General features: G+C 47.4%; 1 protein-coding gene across 1 annotated transcript; it reads left to right on the plus strand.

Moving 5' to 3' along the window:
- The first annotated feature begins 7,447 nt into the window (after positions 1-7,447).
- Positions 7,448-8,037, plus strand: LOC144112888 (importin-7-like). The gene is made up of 2 exons (XM_077645710.1): positions 7,448-7,796; positions 7,917-8,037. The coding sequence occupies exon 1, from the start codon at positions 7,489-7,491 to the stop codon at positions 7,777-7,779; it is 291 nt and encodes a 96-aa protein (XP_077501836.1). The 5' UTR covers positions 7,448-7,488; the 3' UTR covers positions 7,780-7,796; positions 7,917-8,037.
- The last annotated feature ends 12,889 nt before the right edge of the window (positions 8,038-20,926 follow it).

The following is a 20,926-nucleotide window of genomic DNA, read 5'->3' on the forward strand; positions in this document are numbered from 1 at the left end:
ATCTTCGCACTGGTGCTTCGCTTTCGTCTTTATTTTGCTTTTTAGGTTTCTGTGAATAAATAGTTTCAGTCGCAGACAACATAGCCGCAAATCAGGCCCACGGAAATAAAAATACGCGTGGAATCCTTGGATTTACGCCTCACTCCGCCAATGGCAGAGCGACAATCCGCCACGGGACTGGTTGAAGGACACTCCACGCGTTGGTTGACTCCTCCTACCTTCAGCGTTGAGTTAAAAAAAGCGGGAGTCGGGACGTTTAATCCGATTTAAATTTGAGAACTCGGCCGCACAGGACAATAATTAGAAGTTCATAAGAATGCTCGGAGCGTGTAGATCGAGTTCCCGCGGTAAAAAGACAACTTCAGATCCCTGTTTATGGCACCTTTAAGATCCGCCTTAAGGGTACGCCGCGATAGCTTTAATGGGCTAACGCCCGTACATATGGAATTGCTCATTCTCGAATTTACATTCAAAGTTCCCTGGGAGTCCTCATTCCACTTCTAGTGGAGTGGTGCATCGGTCAAGCGATGGCCCTGCGATGGCTGGTGCTGCCATCGGTGGGGCTTGTGCGACCCAGCTTGCTCCTCCTGGGCAACTTATCGCGAACAATTATTTATCTAACAGCCACCTGCCACGAAGGTCAGTTTGCTCACAATACGGTCGGAAGGTTGTGATCACAAGGTCACCCATATAGGTTGCCCATATAGGTTGCTTCTCGGGAGATTTTTCGCTCACAACGCCGACTCCGACGCCGATGACGCCGGATGTTCATCACAATGGGAGCCTTAACGCTGTCGCTTTAAAAAGATCTTGGACGACGCTTAACCTGCCCTTAAGAATACAATGCGATAGCATGAGAGATCCCTCCCGCGCAAGTACTCTTTTCTCTTTCATGGATTCATAGGTCAAGGGGAGCCCTCATACCACTACTAATGCAGTGGTATCCGTCAACTTCATGGCTGTTCCAAACACAGCAACTGGTGGGGCATGCGAAAACATCTTGCGCTTCTCGACCGCCCGTAAGGCTCATTTTTGCACATAGTGTTTCGGAACGTTGTCAGGAGGCATTCTAGCAACGCGCTGATGCGCAGTGCCACGGTGGGCTGATGGCAATTGCATTGTACTCGGATTAAGAACTAATTTGCACGTTTTATCCTCTGGATCGTGAGGACCCATTCTGCGGACAAATTTTGCGGACACAAGTGAGCCATATTGTGCTTTCGCATTAAAAGCTTAGAGTTGTCTTCAGCGTCTTTTTAAGCTGACGGTGAGGAGCGCCTTACACGTCCACTCTGCAAATGATACATACATTTTTGCTTTTCTTACACCCAAGGTTTCCGCGCACAATGGGAAGGGACAATGCAGAAAGGGCAGGACCCCATACTGTGGTTTCTCCGGAGCTCAAAGGACCACTAAGCACTGCGGATTCGAACTTCGAGCCGGAGGGTTCCGATCTGCCATCGTCCACACTGGTGAACATACAACATACGAAAGGAAGACAGCGGTACCACAGCAAATAGCCGATTTCACAGACAGCTCACGAAGGAGATGCTCATTGACGCCGCCCAGCAATCACTCTGGCATCAATCATCCTGTAATGTAGGATGCGCTAGGGAAAAAGACTCCAAAGCGAGAACAGAGTGACACACGCACAAAGGGCGCCGCTAGCACGCGAAGGCCCCCTCGGCTACGCTGTGGTCTCCGCAATGGCTCCAGGGCCGGGACACGAGAAACTGGGGACACGTACAGTCTTGGTAAAAAGTCCTAAGGCCGAAGGCTTTTACCTTCAGCCGCATAGCAGAGCCGATATGGCACTATTAAAAAACCAAATGACCTTGAATAGCTAGCAGAATATTTCTTCTTGCGGTAGAGAAGCTTCCTGGTTGACTTGTGTTTTGAATGGTCCGCTACACAAAGCATTCTAGGAACATTCATTTTCCTGCTCCAAGGATCTGTCCTCGCTCACCCAAATGCCGGTAAGACAGGTTTGAGAACAGATAAGGATATTCCAACGGCACTGTTTTCGAGACGGCTGCCTCCGTCACCCGTTTTCCAAACGGACCTGAAATCTCAACCCTTGCCATAGGTAAGCAAACACTGTGCTCCTCCAACACCTGTTTAATCCACGTTACTTCTCCCGTGAAATCCTCAGACGTAACATAGGATGGGTGCACTACATCCATCGTAGCCGCACTGTCCCTGAGCATCTTACAAGGCTTGCCATTTACCTCTAACTCATGGAGGTAGGGTCGAAGCAGTTCTAGGTTTTCATCCCTACCGTTTACGTACGAGAACGCCATTCGCTGGTTTCTACATCTTGCAGCGATGTGCCCTATTTCTTGGCAGTTATAACACCGCAACGCTTGCCCGGCCACGAACTCTTTTTTCCGCGCCTTTTCTACCCCTTCGTCCTTCGTTTGACTGCCGCTTTTCTCTGGAGCCTTTTCGGTGACCTTTTTTTTGTGTTACACCCTGCCGCACGGTTCCACTTAGAGCCGGCATTCTACAAGAAAAATACTTTATTGAAGTACTTCCTTTTTCTCACTGGCCTTCCTCCGCATTCGCCTTTCTCCGCGTCGGGAATTCGTCTGCTAGTTGAGCTGCACGCTCGACTGTCTCTACCTTTTCTTTGTCCTGCACCCAGAGTTTTACGGACGGTGGAATGCTGCGGAAAAACTGTTCCAGACAGACGCACTCACCCCGCCGCGGTGGCTCAGTGGTTAGGGCGCTCGGCTACTGATCCGGAGTTTCCCGGTTCGAACCCGACCGCGCCGGCTGCGTTTTTAATGGAGGCAAAACGATGAGGCGCTCGTGTGCTGTGCGATCTCAGTGCACGTTAAATATCCCGAGGTGGTCTATATTATTCTGGAGCCCTCCACTGCGGTACCTCAACATTCCTTTCCTCTTTCAATCCCTCCTTTATTCCTTCCCTTACGGCGCGGTTCAGGTGTCCAGCTTACCTTGTCCCTGCTTTCGTACACGCTTGCCCCCCTAAGCCTCTCTACAGGGTTGCTTTTCAATGTGTACGCGAACTGCGCACAATCCTCACTGCTTTTTTTTTTGTCGCCTCCCTAAACCGCTGCCAAAATGCCTCATCGGTAAGGCGGTATTTTTTTAGTAGAGCCGATTTCACCTTTTCATAATTTTCCGCATCCTGTTCGCTAAGCCTGGTGATCACATTAGCCGTCTCGCACGGTAAAAGGCCTAGCAGGCGTTGGGACCACAAGTTTTCTGCGATTTTGCTCTTTTGGCACGCCCTTTCATAGTTAATTAGGTACAGACCAATCTCTCCGCCCATCTTGTAGGGATACATCCAATAGTCTGTACGGTGAGACTCTAGGCTGTTTAATCTATCATTACTGCTTCCTCCCCCGTTTTGGGCTGCCAGACGCTGGCTTTCAAGTTGGAGCGCCATCATATTCAGTTGTCGCTGGTTTTCTTCTTTTTCATCCTCTGCTTTCTTTTTCCATTCTCTGCTTTCTTTTTTGCCGTTCTAGCTCTGTTTTTGCATTTGCCACGCAATTTGCATCCATTCTTCGTCACATCGCTATTATTGATTGCTCTTATGATTGCAACTTTCCTCATTCCTTCCTCCACTTCTACACCCAACTCTTCACATATCATCAACAGCTCTACCTTATCAACCTTCCTGAAGTCCATGATGGCTGCCTTAAATGGTGGCTTTGCCCACTCACTAATGCTCTATGGTTCTGTGCAAACTACACTGTGCTACAGGCACCAGATTACCAGCAGTTCAAACTTTTTACCCAGAGTTTAAAGCCTGGTGAATCATAGAACAAAGACAAGGCGCTCACCCGTACATGCCGAACGGTGTCACCTGGTCCCTTCCACCGCTGCCAACCAGTTGGTAAAGGTGGGGATCGGGGCCGCTTCTCGACACAACCTCGGTAAAGATGACGCTCGCTCCGACCCGGACGGGAGTGCCGCTGAGTGAAGGATTCGTTAGTGGAGAAAGAAGGCTTGGTTTCTTTTACATATTTACAAGCTTTTTAGTTCAGAAGTGAGCTGCTTTAACGGCATCTGCCGTAGAGTTTTATGCACTGCGTCTTACCTAAATTCCCCAGGCAGGGGACGCCCTCGCCGTGGTGGGTGTGGCCAAGATTTTCACTCTCACGCACACACGGACACCTCCGCACACATGGACATGCCCCTGATATAACTTGAGCCCGAGGGAGAGGGGTATGAGGTCAGGACCCGGCCGGACTGGTAGGGGACGTCAGCTGGTCGGCCCGCTCTTCCCCGCTTGGCGAACTTCAAGGAAGCGGAGGCGCAAAGCCGCGGCGCTCCCTTTTAAAATTTAGTGGCAGGCTTCTCTGAAACACCTGGAATACAAACACCAAAGTGCTGGTTACGATGTGCTGCATAACGTTCCTCCTTCAATTTTATTGAATATTTCGGGCCAAATAACGATTCTGATTATTTATTTATTCAGTTATATCAAAACAGAGAGTATAAATATAAGACAAGTTGTTTTCATCTTCACCATAGCCTCGTACATCTTCCGGCCACTTATTTATATATTTAACCAAGGATAATACGAACAACTGGAGACAAACAGAAAGTCAAACAGAACAAGTGTTGGCTTACAACTCGATAATATTCTGTTAAAATTATAAATGAATGCACAAGGAAAGGGGACCTGAAGGGGAAGAGACAGCAAAGCATGAGTAACTTTGGCCAAGGAAAAAAACAGGCACAGATATGATAGAAATAACTTGACGTTCAGCTTCCGTTCCGGAGACAGAGGCTCATGGCCGAAGACGACGACGACCGTCGGAGGCCGGACCCGAAGACAGAAGACGACGAAGGCCGTGCTCCTGGACGTGTTCGATTCGGACCTGGATGACACTGACCACCAGGGCCAGCAGTGTGCGGCGAAAATTGCGTGGCGCGCCGTTTTCCGTCATCATCAACCTCCATCAAGGCAAGACACGGAGCCGACCACGACGTCCCTTCACGAAGAGGAGTGCCCGGTCTCCAAGGTCATGCGAGGCATCCAGAACACTGACCCGATGTGGTTCGGTGCGCTGACTTCGGGCCCGAAGTTCGTCGAGCAGAAGAGGTCCCCACAGGAGGTCAACGTGCTGACCGACCAGAGGAAGGCCGCCGCAGAGTCGAGGCGGATCGAGAAGAGCGGCGGATACGTGTTCCAGAACCAGACGGTGCCCCCACCGTTTAGCTCTGGTGGCACACCCTTCTGTGAGCCACATAGCTACCAGCGTGCGTATACTTTTTGTTTATGTCGCTTTTTCGCGCCTTCATTTTTGTTATGTTCACTGTGAATTTTTTAGCATTTCCCCTTTCCTTGCGTGCGTTCATGTTCCGGTGACATTTTTCCCATGCAGAGAAGGCCTCCACCTCTTGCTTGACCATGGAGTCGCGGTTCGACAAGTGGCTAACGGCTAGCGGGCCCGACTGAGTGGAACTTCCGCGTCCACGGACTCTGGCCCTTGCGGCGGCGTGCACGGCGCCACTGCGCATGCTCAATCGTTGTAATACCGATTTTTCATCAGTAACTACGTAACGGAGAAGGTGGAGGGAGAACGTCTTATCTTCCTCATGACTACTGCATTTTCGCTTATTGACGCTAGCTGCGGTTGATTCCGCAGTGCTCTGCAGAACGACATTCTCAGTTTCGCTCTCTAATATAACAATGCCCTCATAGCTTTCATAAAGTTATATTGCAAATGTTTTGCGTTCAGAGTCATTCACTGTAACGCTCTTTACGCGGTTTTGATCTCGATCACTGCGCTTGTTTGCGGAACTTTTCTGTTCATGGTGGGGCAAACAATGCTGGTTTTATAACAAACGGCGCTATTATTCAAAGCGGAATCTGAAGGCACGCCCAGTTGCGACGGGCCGTGTATCCGATTTTATAATACCAAAACATAATTTTAAAAGACCTAATTTTTTGTTCGCAACAGAAAGCTTGGTGTCCAAATCCAGCGCGGTTGCGTTAGAAAGACCGCAGAAGAAAAAAGAAGGAAAACTTCATCAATGGAGACACTATGTAGACATGGAGACATTATGTAGAGAAAGTGATAGCAAAGCAGGAGCGAAATTGGCGAAGGAAAACAAGGTGTTTGAGCAAGACTTTCACCGCTTTTCTGTTCGTGAGGAAGAATCCCCCGGTGTTGCTTTCCCGCGTCCTTTTCATTTTAATTACCTGAATACAGGTGAATAGTCACCCGATTCTTTGCTGATCCTTCAGTGCCATCTCTTGATAGGCTAATAACAACACTTGTAATCTTGCAGTGTTGCCATATGCCTCCATGACTGCTATATTACTTGTGCGCTAATCCTTGCGCGCTTCTGCAGTCTTCTATGTACATATGCGTAACGCGCCGGCATGCTGAGTGCTTTCTCTCTTTCGCTGACGTGAAGGCAAACACGCTTTCCAGCTCAATTTTTCACACTACGAACCTTGATGTAATCAAGAGTGACACCATATTTTTCATTAGGAAACTTAATTAACAGTAGCAAGACTATGATACTTCTTTGTGGTCATGGTGAATACGAGGGTACCGATCAAGTTCCACCGCATACCATCGTTTTATCCCGCTTTACGCGAGTTTCAGTACCAAGTTAAAATCAGTTTATGCCGATCATACCATGCTTTTGATCCTATCAGTATAAGGCAAGATATATTTTGATTTCCACCCTGATCTAGCAACGAACTCCGCGAACAACATGTCTGGAGTGAAAAGAAAGGGTGCTCAGGACACGCGCTGAATGTGAGAAGACGAAAAGGTGACGTGTAGAGAAAGAAAAAGCAAAGCAGGAGTGAAAGAGGCGAAGGAAAACAATGTCTTTGAGCAAGATATAAAAATAGAGAGAGATAGATCGAAACAATTTTTGTTCATCAATTTTTGGTGGAATGGGTTGGGGGGGGAGAGGTTAGGCCCGCCAGGTGGCCACGAGCCTTCGGAGCACGGTAATCCCTTGGGGTCGGGGTACCGCTCGGAGAGCTGCGGATCTATCGGGGGAATGTCCGAGGGACATGCGTTAAGAATTGCGACAGAGTGTGGCCTTGGGAAGACAGAAAAAATCTTGCGCGTATCTATCGTTTTCAGAGGTCGAGCTCATTTCTGAAAAGAGTGATAAAAAACGCTCACATCGCTCCACCGAGGGACAAAGTGCGATCCCCGCGGAAATTTGGTTATCGCGAGGCCGAGGAACGTAGGTGTGCGCTCAGGCTGAGAGCAGGAACCCAGCTTTGTTCCTCGCCATGCCTTTATTATTCCGCGCCTGGGCTTCCGGAGACCGAGGCTGATAGAAGAAAACGTTGACGACCGTCGGAAGCCGGAGCCGGAGACGCGCGACAGAAGACGACGAAGGTCGTGCTCCTGGTCGTGTTCGATTCGGAACTGGATGACGCTGACCACCAGGACCAGCAGTGTCCCGCGAGAATTGCGTGGCGCGCCGTTTCCGTCATCCTCAACGTCCATCAAGGCGTCAGAGCAAGGCATGGAGTCGACCACGACGTCCCTCCACGAAGAACACTGCCCTGTCGACGAGTACCCGGTCGCCAAGGAGGTCATGCGAGCCATCCAGAACACCGACCCGATGTGCTTCGGTGCGCTCACGTCGGGCCCTCAGTTCGTCGAGCAGAAGAGGTCCCCACAGGAGATCTGCGCGCTGACCGACCAGACGAAGGCCGCCGCAGAGTCGAACCGGATAGAGAAAAGCGGCGGATACGTGTTCCAGAACCAGACGTTGCCCCCACCGTTCAGCTCTGGTGGCACACCCTTCCGCTAGCCGCTCAATTTCTACCGGTGAGCTTCCATTTTCTGATTGCCTTACTTTAGCTTTTCCTCTATTTTCTTCTGTATTTTTCTTTCGCCTTTCCTACCTGCTTCCGTGCACTCATGCTCCGCTGCTTTTCGTTCATGCAGATAGGGCCTCTGCTATCATCTGCTCGACCGTGGAGACACTCGACTGCCAAGAGCACTTAGCCAGCGTGACCGGCTGTCCATAACCTGCACACTCATGCACTACGGCCCTTGTGGAGGCAATCGCGACACCATTGCGCATGCTCAATAATAGTATTCTATCGATTTCTCACCGATAACTAAGTGAGTGAAGATGAGCCAGGGATACGTTCGTAACTTATATGCCGACTGTAACTGCGTTTATCTTGCAGCTCTCTACCATTGTCATTGTCAGTGTCGCTGTGTAAAATAAAAATGCGTTCTTTTTTTATAAAGTTCTCTTCCAAATGTTTCGCGTCCAGATCCATCACGTGCGGCCGAGAGAACCCCACGTGCACATTCTTCTGCGGCTTCCTGTTCTGACCACCCACGTTTCCCAGGCACGCTTGCTTGTTTGCGCAAGTCGTACGGCTTTATGCACGTCCTCCTACATCGTGCTGCGCGGCAGTACAAGCGAACAGCGGAGGTCTGCACACCAATCTGTCCTGCGTTGCTTTTACTCAGTAGTCGACATAAATGGCTGCGCTCAACGATTTTTCAGTATTCTAATATTTTAGGGTCGACATTCCATGTGTCACAACACGCATCTGCACTGCACCACAATGGTTGCGCTAGAATCGCTATAATACCGGTTGTTTCAGCGAACACTTTCAAGTTTTTTTCAAAAATAGGCTTTTCAGGGTAAAAATATGGCTTTTGAGGCATAGTATTACCACAGTTCCTCAATTCTTTTGGGACTCTGGTATTACCAGGGTTGACGGACAATAGAAAACCGGTGATTCATCTTGAGTGTTAAGCTGGTTATTAATTTTTAAGAAATTGACTTTTTAACTAGTAGAGTTAGGCGCCTAGTTGCAGTTAGATATTTGTAGCCGGTTGTAAGTAATAGCCATATCAGTTTTCAGAATTTCGAAAACGCGATTACCCTTGGCGGTGCAGCTCGACAAAATTTGGCTTTTTGACCAGTTACGTGCACTGGGGGGTTACTGTCCCTGCATGCTTTCGAAAGCGCATGTATTTTCGCACGACCCAGCCAAATTTTGTCGAGCCACAGCGGCGAGGGTAATCGCGTTTTCCAAATTCTAAAAACTTATATGGGTATTAGTACCAACCGGGAACAAATTTTATTGCAACCAGGCGCTAACTCTACTCGGAAAGGTGCGTTGTAGCGACCACAGAATGGTAAGGTCTAGAATTAGCTTAGACTTGAAGAGGGAACGGAAGAAGCTAGTGAAGAAGAAGACCATTAACGAGTTAGCCGTAAGAGGGAAAGCACAGGAGTTTAGGATAGCGCTGCAAAACAGATATTCGGCTTTAACTGAGGAAGACGATCTTGATGTTCATTCAATGCACGATAATCTGACATCAATAATTACGGAGTGCGCAGTAGAAGTAGGCGGTAGGACAGTTCGAAAGGATACCGGGAAGCTATCTCAGGTGACGAAAGATCTGATTAAGAAGCGCCAAAGCATGAGGGCGTCTAACCCTAACGATAGAATAAAGCTAACAGAGCTATCAAAGTTAATAAATAAGCGCAAGGTAGCCGACATAAGGAAGTTTAATATGGAGAGAATCGAGCATGCTCTAAAGAACAGAGGTAGCCTAAAAGCAGTGAAGAGGAAACTAGGCATAGGTAAAAACCAGATGTATGCATTAAGAGACAAGCAGGGCAATGTCATTAGCAATATGGATAAGATAGTTAACGTAGCCGAAGAGTTCTACACAGACCTGTACCGTAGCCAATGTAATCAGAGCATTAATGAGAAAGACAGCAGTGCACAGCAATGCGTCATCCCGCCAGTAACGAAAGATGAAGTAAAGAAAGCCTTAGAAGCAATGAAAAGGGGAAAAGCAGCTGGGGAGGATCAGGTAACAGCAGATCTGTTGAAGGATGGAGGGGACATCGTGCTAGAAAAACTAGCCACCCTGTATACGCAATGCCTTCTGACCTCGACTGTACCAGAAGCTTGGAAGAATGTAAATATTATCTTAATTCATAAGAAGGGAGACGCCAAGGACTTGAAAAATTACAGGTCGATCAGCTTACTGTCCGTTGCCTACAAAGTATTTACTAAGGTAATCGCTAATAGAGTCAGGGCAACGTTGGACTTTAATCAACCAAATGATCAGGCAGGCTTTCGTAAAGGATATTCCACAATAGATCATATTCACACTATCAATCAGGTGATAGAGAAATGCGCAGAATATAACCACCCTCTATATATAGCTTTCATTGATTACAAGAAAGCATTCGACTCAGTGGAAACCTCAGCAGTCATACAGGCATTGCGTAATCAGAGGGTAGAAGAGCCTTATGTCAAAATACTGAAAGATATATATAGCAACTGTACAGCTACTATAGTCCTCCATAAAGTCAGCAATAAAATTCCAATAAGGAAGGGCGTCAGGCAAGGAGGCACGATCTCGCCAATGCTGTTCACAGCATGTTTACAGGAGGTATTTCGAGGCCTGAATTGGGAACAGTTGGGAATAAGAATAAATGGAGAATACCTAAATAATCTGCGATTTGCTGATGACATTGCCTTGCTGAGTCACTCAGGAGGTGAACTGCAAATCATGATCAATGAGTTAGACAGGCAGAGCAGATCGATGGGTCTAAAAATTAACATGCAGAAAACCAAGGTAATGTTCAACAGCCTAGCAAGGGGACAACAGTTCACAATTGGCAGCGAGAGCCTAGAAGTTGTGACGGAATACGTCTACTTAGGGCAGGTAGTGACAGCTGATCCGGATCATGAGAGGGAGATAACTAGAAGGATAAGAATGGGGTGGAGCGCATATGGCAAATTCTCGCAGATCATGAGTGGCAGTTTACCAATTTCCCTCAAGAGGAAAGTGTACAACAGCATAATCTTACCGGTACTCACCTACGGGGCAGAAACGTAGAGGCTAACGAAAAGAGTTCAGCTTAAGTTAAGGACAACGCAGCGAGCCATGGAAAGAAAAATGATAGGTGTAACGTTAAGAGATCGGAAGCGGGCAGAGTGGGTGAGGGAAGAAACACGGGTTAATGACATCCTAGTCGAAATAAATAGAAAGAAATGGGCTTGGGCAGGGCATGTAATGCGAAGGCAAGGTAACCGCTGGTCCTTAAGGGTAACGGAGTGGATTCCAAGAGACAGTAAACGTAGCAGGGGCGGCAGAAACTTAGGTGGGTGGATGAGATCAAGAAGTTTGCAGGCAAAGGGTGGATACAGCTGGCAAAGGATAGGGTTAATTGGAGAGACATGAGAGAGGCCTTTGCCCTGGAGTGGGTGTAGTAAGGCTGATGATGATGATGATGATGATGATGAAACACCTGGAGTATTTCTACACAGGTTTGCAGATTTTTGCTCAGTTCATTAGTGTCTGCGTGCTTGGGGAAACCGGAAACATCCCCGTCGATCTGCTGGCCAAAAGGACTGGTGTCCAGTCAAACTTGGGACGGGCACCCTTGAGAAAAAGAATAAACGTTTATTTCTTAGGTATGGTTGTCAATCTGTTTTATGGTTGGGATCCTTAGTTCAGATTCCCATTGGCGGTCGCAATCACCCTTCACCGGTCGACCAGCCTTCGCTGGTACTGTTATGGTGACCTGGATAGCGCCGCCTCCCAGCAAGCTAGGATAGGCTAGTAGGGTTGGGTACAGGGTTGCCCCCTTTATGTTTGGGGAACTTCCAGAGTTGGTGGTAAAGCGTGGGGATGCCGTCGCATGCAGTACAGCTGTGAGTGTATTGGGAGGATTATAGGTGAAGGACATGACGATTAAGATATGTCCCTGTCTGATGTCTGGGCCAATTTATGGCGTCCCGTCAGCTGAAGGACCTACGTGGTGGGCGAAGGATGCTGCGTTCGTCACGGTAGTGAGCTAGTGTTAAAGGGACAGTGAGAAGAACTCTGATTTTTTTTTTGTTAGCAAAATCTGATTGTTCGGCATTTCATGGTTTTGTTGCCGCTTTTCCGTGAGCGAGACGCATTTATTTCAAAGAAATTTGGATTCCAAGTTGAGAAAGTTTTTCCCGGCGCTCCGATTCAAATTCGAGAACTCTTATGACGTCACGATGAACTCTTATGACGTCATAGGACGGTGTGACGTGAAACGTGACGTAAACGCAGACACCGTGATTTCTGGCGGCTAGCGATGTGGTCTAGCAGCTGCCGGGATGTAAGCTACTGCAGCCGCACGTTGAAGGCATCTATCGCGGGTCGCTACCGTCGCTTCGTTTACGTTTTCACCGGCGTCTTGCCAGCGTTACGATGGGTGTTCCCGAACCCGACGACGAAGTTCTCACAAAAACTCAGGCCTGCATTTCGCGACCTCAGCGCCACAGAGCATGCGATGCTTTCGAGGAACCATGGTTAGGTTAGGCGCCGGCGGGTCGTTTCCCCCTTCCGCCGTGAGCAGCCGTTGCAAATTAAATATCACAACCTCTGTGCGCGGAGTCGCGAAGGGCCAGGAAAACGTCGGCGCATCGCGCCCATCGGAAGCTGGCAGGGGCTTTGGGGCCAACAGATTGTGATTCCTTGAACGGCGTGGTTGCAGGGTGCAACAGGCGATGTCGAGGTCTCCCATGGTTGCGGAGGGCCAGTTTATTTATTTATTTTTTTGCCACAAAAAACAGATGGGTGCTCAAGGGCGCTCGCGTTTAAAGTTGGCGGCTTGAAACTAAAGCCGGCGCACGACGCTGCAACGGATTCCCCTGGATCCAACGGGTCCACTGGATCGGGCTCTATCGCCCACTTGCATGTACCGTCAGATGTGCACTGTGAATGGGTTAAATTAGCCGAGAGCTCGAAAAGAACTGCTCCGCCCAACTGCCGAACCTATTGAATTACGTCACAAGGCGCACCTCGCCGCGGAGCCGAATCGGTCTGGCCGGGCCGGCGGCGGCGGGGGCACTCGGCGCGAAATAGAGACATGCTCCAAGTGTCCGTCAGTGCGGTCAGAGTGCGCCGAAGCCGCCGAACGCGTCGGTGGTCAAGCGCAGTTAGAGTATACTAGAGGGTTTCGCTTTGGCCGGCGTGACGTCGCCGTGCAACGCGAGCGCCCGCGTTACGCCGGAGTATAAACGCTCCTTACCAGAGCCTGTGCATAACCGCCAACCAACTTATTCGGTGGCGGCATCTATGGGAGCCACTGAGGCCCCCCACCCACTCACTGAATTTATAAAAATCCTGTGCCGAGGCTCGGAATCAAACCAGGGCCTTTGGCGTTTGAGGCGAAGACGCTACCACTCCACCACGACGGCTCAAGTTGTAATTGACAATAAAGGCGCATCTGGTGAATGCACTCTTCCGATGCAGAAGTCTCCGTGCTTTTGCTACGTATATCCTGGCCTAACAGAGCTAGGCCACCAGCAATTTTATCTTAACTGCCTTGTACCTTGTCTCCCATCCCTAATAAACTATTTCCGTTAAGTTGCTTGAATTTGACTGGCACAGCCGGGAATGTTTCGCCGGGCGAACGTGCGAGGACACAAGCGCTCTTTATACAGCGAACTGCCTTGTACGATCACCGACCATCCTGCCATCACAGTTTTTCATCGACCGTGGCGATCATCTGATCAGCTTTCACAGGCTCCTTCAAAGGTTAAATAGCACTGGAAGCGGCACTTGGAGTTCCTCTGCTGTTCGGCGCTTTTAAATCGAGGCGCGTCAAAAACAAAAGTGCGGGGCACGCAAAGCTCATAGACGCGAAGCGCTTTAACAAATCGAAGCTCTCTTGGCCGCCTGTGGCGCTGCCAAGCATCGGTTTTCTTTGCTTCCAACATTCAGGTGGTCTTTTGTCTGTCTTCCTTGTGTGATAAAAGTGCACTATCGACTTTAAAACCAAACTTACTTCAATACTGAACGGCGCAACCTTCCTTTGTCAGCCTCAGATATTCGCGGCTCCATGTAGGAAGGAAAATTCATCCGAGAGGGCGTCTCTTGTCCTATGACGTCATCACGCTTGTACTTACGAGATTGGCCTGTGGCGGCGATACTTGTATTTTGGTTCTTGCTATTTTCTACCTTACAAGAGCTTTGTTTTCAGTAAGAGCGGCGTTTTTGTGATCAGGATCGAGCTGGTATTCTATCGATACAAGCCAACTTCAATTTCTCCTCAGTGTCCCTTTGACACCTCTCCCCCTTCACCCAACCTCATCTGATCCACTGAAATGGTTCTAAGCAAAGTTATTACCAACCAACCACATGACGCATGAAATCCAGAAAAAATGGCTGGCGTGTCAGCATTGGTAAGCATGATATGATAAAGCACACCATGTACCCGAAAGCGTGGTTAAAGGGTCCACTGACCCAGGGAGCCTGTTAGGCGCGTTCCCTTTCCTCAAAATCAACGGAGTCTACCCGTGTGCTGTGCGATACACTGCATGTTAAAGATCCCCAGGTGGTCGAATTTATTCCGGAGCCCTCCACTGCGACTCCTCTTTCTTCTTTCATTCCCTCCTTTATCCCTTCCCTTACGGCGCGGTTCAGTTGTTCAACGATACACGAGGCAAATAATGCGCAATTTCCTTTCCCCAAGAAACCAATTATTATTATTATATTATTATTATTATTATTATTATTATTATTATTATTATTATTATTATTATTATTATTATTATTATTATTATATTATTATTATTATTATTATTATTATTATTATTATTATTATTATTATTATTATTATTATTATTATTATTATTATTATTATTATTATTATTATTACTATTATTATTATTATAAATATGGCACGCAAACAGTGCCCGACACCCGCAACAAACGGGCTGTTTCTACACCCGTAGGCAAATCTCCCGCCACTTTAAAAGCATTGTAAACAAACGATACGGATTCCTCACCGCCTTCCACTCCGACTTCCTCGGCGCAGTTTTCGCGAAGCCATCATCACAAACACAATAAGGCGGGCTGGTTCGGTTGCGATTTTCGACCAAACCCTGCCCCCTCGAAAGAAGAAGCCTCGAAAGAAGAGGTGGGCTCGGTAGCTGTGCCATGACACAGCCTCCTCATCCACTGATTTTCGCTATGTAGGTCAGTAAACCATATTGCCTTTTTGCTAAAAAAAAACTAGTAACCCCTGTCTGCTACAGCTGCCGTGCCTGCAGTGTTGCATTTTTGTCGCTGATGAATGTTTTGGTGTTATAAACTTCCTCCTGCTCTTGTCGGGCGATATTGAGACGAACCCTGGTCCTGATAAATTGGACCGTATTCTTGCTAAGCTGGAGACATTGTCAACTGGTCAAGACCAAATAATCACCGATGTACAGGACCTTAAGCGTGCGGTGCGTTCTATTGACATAACAATTTCTGATTTGAGTAAGCGCGTAGCTGACCTAGAAAGTGTTTTCCAGGGTTTCTCTACTCTCAAAACCGATCTACAATCTGCCCAATCTGTCTCCGCTAAGACTGCTGCTCTTGTTACTAACCTTGAAGCTCGGTTAGATGACACCGAAAATAGGTCACTCCTTAACAATTTGATATTCTATGGCCTTTCGGATTCTAATTCGCGCGAAACGCTCGTCGAATCGGAAGATATAATAATCCACCATTGTCATGACAAATTACAGATAACCTAGGACACAAGTCAAATTGAGCGTGCACATCGTTTGGGCCGCTATGAGGAAGGCCGTCGACGGCCGATTATAGTAAAATTTTGGTGATCTAAAACAAAAGAAACTATCCTCTCAGAGGGGCCCAAGTTGAAGGGCACCGATTTTAGCATCGGGTAAGACTTTTCCCTTCCTGTTCGAAAAGCACGCAAACACCTTGTCGCGTTTGCAAAAGCAGAAACCGGACCGTTCTCCCTGCGGCACAAGACACTTTTTCTCGGAAAAAAACGCTACACCTTTGATGCTGCCACAGAAACGGTTACAAAAATAGCATAGCGCTTATCTCGCCACCGTCACAAATCTAATATTTGCTATACCACCCCTCGAGAGAATATTTGTCTGTCGGTTGTCTATACCAATATAGGCAGCCTGCTTTCAAAGACCAATCTTCTCTCCAGTCTCGTGTCTTCAATGGGCAGCAATCTGCTCGTTTTGACAGAGACATGGCTGACTGATAGTATAAGCGACGCTGAAGTTTTTTGCAACTTACCAAACTTTAATCTTTTCCGTGCTGATCGCATTAGCTCTCGAGGGGGTGGCGTCCTTATTGCTACAAGCAATCAGTTACAGTGTTTGCACATCAACATCACATCAGACCTCGAAATACTATGGCTCCTTTGCCGAGCCACACCAGTATCTACATTAATTGGAGTTTGTTACAGACCCCCTCATAATAGTCCCGAATTCCCTCGTAAACAGCAGAACATTTTAAACGAACTTAAAACTAGACACCCTAAGGCACACATCCTCCTTTTTGGAGATTTCAACTATCCTGGCATAAATTGGTCTACTCCTCATCGACCTGTTTTTAGACAGGATGAATCCCGTGAATTTATGGATGTCTGCCTAAACTTTAACCTAGCGCAACTAGTAACACAGCCTACACGCATCGCCGGAGATACTGCTAACATTCTTGACCTCATACTATCTAGCTACCCCGACAGCCTCAACGCTATCACTTACCTCCGTGAAATCAGCGATTATAAAGTTATTCATGCATGCTTTAACTTCTCTCCAATGACAAAAGAAACTTCCCAAAAAACAATTTCTCTTTACAACAAAGGAAACTATGAGGCCTTCAACGCGGAATTGGAGGCCTTTTTTCCATCTTATCAGGAATCATTTGACGAACAAGACATCCACACAAACTGGTCAATGTTTAAGCACAAAATGAATGAATTGACTAACAAATATATCCCCAAATGCAGCTTCCGCGCTAACCGGCACAAACCATGGTTCACCAACACTCTTGGAAGATTAGAAAATAAAAAGAAACGCCTCTTCAGAAGTGCCAAACTGAGCAGAGCAGACTGCGCATGAGAAAATATTACGGTGCTGAAAAGGCGTATTTGGTCGCACTAAAAAACGCTAAACGTTCCTTTTACCATATCGACTTGCCAAATTTACTTAAAAATAACCCTAATAAATTCTGGCAGCTTTTAAATCCCCAATCTTCGCGCGTTGTTACCCTGAATGACAATTCTGGGCGTGTTATTTCTGACGTTGAGTGCGCTAACATATTTAATTCTGCCTTCGCATCTGTATTCACTAAAAAACAAGAACCACCAACCCTCATGACAACCAATGACCCCACAACTGCAATGCCAACTCTTACGTTCGCAGAAACCGGCATATCCCTTCTAATAGATACATTAAAACTTTCTTCACCCACCGGCATTGATGGAATTAACACAAAAGTCCTAAAGAACACTCGCCATGCATCTGCCAAGTTCTTATGCTTACTATTCGCGCAGTCCATTTCAACGGGTATCATACCCCACGACTGGAATGTGGGGAAGGTCGTTCCAGTCCACAAGTCGGGTAAAAGAGAATCGCCACTTAATTACCGCCCCATATCACTAACCAGCATACCCTGCAAGCTCATGGAACACGTCATTTGCTCTTTAACAATGCAATTTCTGGACTCAAATAATTTCTTCCATTCATCACAACACGGATTTCGTAAATGATACTCCTGTGAAACTCAATTAGCTATCTTCGTTCATGACCTGCATGCCAACCTTGACGCTAACCTCCAAACCGACGCAATCTTGCTCGACTTTGCTAAGGCTTTTGACAAGGTACCCCACAACCGCCTATTTCTGAAACTTTCCTGCCTAAGCTTGCATCCTGACATACTAGCATGGATAAAAGAACTTTTGACTCACCGTTCCCAATCAGTCGTCAATAATAATCAAATGTCTAACTTATTACCAGTTTCCTTAGGGGTGCCCCAAGGATCCGTCCCAGGGCCTGTTTTGTTTCTAATTTATATTAACGACCAACCTCAGAAATTAGATTGCCATATCCGAATGTTTGCCGACGATTGCGTTATTTACAAGACAGTTACTGACTCCGTTAACCAGCAATCCCTACAAGATAACCTTAATCTGGTACAAAACTGGTGCAACGACTGGCTAATGACACTTAATATAAACAAATGCATGTATATATCATTCCACCATCGCAGTAATCCTCTCCTGTTCCCCTACTCTATCTCTAACGTTCGTATCGACCCTGTCCAATCATATAAATATCTCGGTGTTCATCTTAGTCATGACCTCACGTGGAATAGCCATATCGCGAACATTATTTCATCTGCTAACAAAACGCTTGGCTTCTTAAAGCGTCATCTCCACTCTGCCCCCCAGCATGCTAAGCTACTCGCATACAAATCACTAGTTCGATCAAAATTAGAATACGCATCGCCCATCTGGTCTCCGAAACAAGTATACCTTACTAACTCACTTGAATCAGTTAAAAATAGGGCAACTAGATTCATTCATTCCTCATACTCTTTTGATATCAGCACGTCAGCTCTGAAATCGCAGTCCAATCTACCTACTCTGGCACTTCGTCGCCACATTGCTAGTTTATCCTTATCTCATGAATTCTTTTATTCCGAGCTATCACAGTAACCCTATATCTGCCCTCCCCCACCGCGCTTTTCTCTTCGCACCGGACATCAGCATCAGGTATCTCGGCCACGAGCACGCACAACAACTTTTTCTTCATCATTCTTTCCCCGGACTGCTAGCGACTGGAACGGCCTTCCCCATGAACTTGCTGCCATCACATGCCAAACTATGTTTCTTAACCAAATTACGCGTTTGCTTGCATCACGATAATCATTTTTCTTTGTATAACTTGTTCAATTTTTGTGTACTTTTTCTGTTGTTAATCTATATGTGTCCCACCCCTTATGTAATACCCTCACACGAGGGTCTTTAAGGAAATAAAGTGAAGTGAAGCCTCAATTCAAACCATTTTATCTCCTTTTCTTTTGCCACGCGCAAACATCTTTTATCAGAACCAATAAAAGCACGAAAAAGCTGAAGTGAAGGCACGGAATACACAGAGGATTTTTCTCCTAACCAGAAGCAAACAAGAGGCACCAATAGCTGCCCCTCACCCTCTGGTCGTATGTGCATGAACGCGCCCACTCCTGCATTCTCTTAAGACGCCGTTTAGTATTTCGATTCTAAAGCACATATTTTTCGGCCCGAATAGCACACCAAGGCCACGCTGCGGTGACTCAGTCGTTAGAGCGCTCGGCTACTGACCCGGAGTTACCGGGTTCGCACCCGATCTCGACGGCCGCGTTTCGATGGAGGCGGAACGCAAAATGCGCCCGTGTGCTCTGCGATCTCAGTGCACGTTCAAGATGCCCAGGTGGGCGAAATTATTCCGGAGCCCTCCACTGCGGCACATCTTTCTTCCAGGCTTCCGCCGATATGTGAGACAGATACTGCGCCATTTCCTTTCCTCAAAAACAAATTTGCAGTTTTCAAGGCCTGACGAAATCGAACGGTGGCCACCATGTTATTCTTTTATATGCACATAAACAAATTTTGTACAAACCGAGGAAAAATTTGGAACCAAAATTAATACGCGCCACGATTCATGAAATTGCTACGGACTATGGAACCATTTTATTTTTCGAAGATGCACATCTATCACGACATCGCAATGGTCGTGATGGTAGTGCTTTTTTATTAAAATAATAGTAAAAAGGAAGGAAAAGGTTATTGCAAGCCCCACGCGTTTTTATGGAGGAAAAACGCGAAGGTGCCCGTGTGCTGTGCGATGTCAGTGCACGTTTAAGATCCCCAGGTGGTCGAAATTATTCCGGAGCCCTCCACTACGGCACCTCTTTCTTCCTTTCTTCTCTTAGTCCCTCCTTTATTCCTTCCCTTACGGTGCGGTTCAGGTGTCCAGCGATATATGAGACAGATACTGCGCCATTTCCTTTCTCCGAAAAACGAATTATTATTATTATGCCCCGGCATCTGCCATAGATAGTGAAGCACCTGAGCTGGAGCAGCGGAAAAGAAGGATAGCAGGCAGAATGGAGAAATGAAATGAAAGAGGTGAGGGAACAGGAAGAGAGGATAGGGGGAGAAGTAATATGTACAAACTATTTACACAATAAGAAATGTGTCCAGGTTGTGGCGTGATTATTTCATTTTAGAATAATTAAAACACACGCGCACAGCACTGTGTTGGCTACAACTGGAGTGGGGCGTCCAGTGATTAATCGTTCAAGGTAGAACTCGCGGAGCGTTCGGTCACTGCGTGTAACTCGAGGAAACAAACACATGGGCTTGTCGTCCCGTCTGTTCTCCGTCAGGTAGTTACACGCAATGACCGAACGCATTATAGAAACTCCCGCCAAATCCACCCCTCTCTTTACCCTTCTCTGAAGAAAACCGAGCAGGTGGCATGGCGTCGATTACAAACCGCCACCGTCCCATCGCCTTTCCTCCTCTCCCTCATACATAGGTGTTGTTGTCAGGAAGAATGAAAAGGAAAGTGCACAGGCCTGGCCACTGACTCAAGCTTAGCCACAATCGCTGCCACTTGCTGAAAGTATAGAGAGTCGAAAGATAGGATTGAAGGATAGGATAGAAAAGACGCGCGCTATAATGTCCCTGGCCGATCCCAGAGGCAGTGCTATACCGGTCCAACCTGTGGCGTAGGTGAAGCAAGCTGCGAGCACTTCTCCATATTTACAAAATTAAGTTTTATATCTTGAGTCCAAATGGGACCCGTAGCAGATATTAAATCCCCTCATATAAAGGGGGGAGAAATCTCCTACCTGTCACTACGGATTCTGAACGCACATATCAATTTGCCCAAACAAACCGAAACCTCCCTTCCAAAAGATAGAATCACAGGAGGGATGGGAGGCTGCTCTAGCTGCGCAGCTCACAGGCGGAGCTACAGCTTCGCATCGTGGGCTGGACGTTGACGGTCGCCGCGGCCCAACAGTGTCCAGCCATCTGGGGCGGCTCGAGGGCCCGTCTCCGTCCTGCTCAACACCTCTCCCCCTTCACCCAACCTCCTCTGCTCCACTCAAATGGG

Source organism: Amblyomma americanum, chromosome 1 (assembly GCF_052857255.1).
Source record: "Amblyomma americanum isolate KBUSLIRL-KWMA chromosome 1, ASM5285725v1, whole genome shotgun sequence".
NCBI classification, from domain to species: domain Eukaryota; kingdom Metazoa; phylum Arthropoda; class Arachnida; order Ixodida; family Ixodidae; genus Amblyomma; species Amblyomma americanum.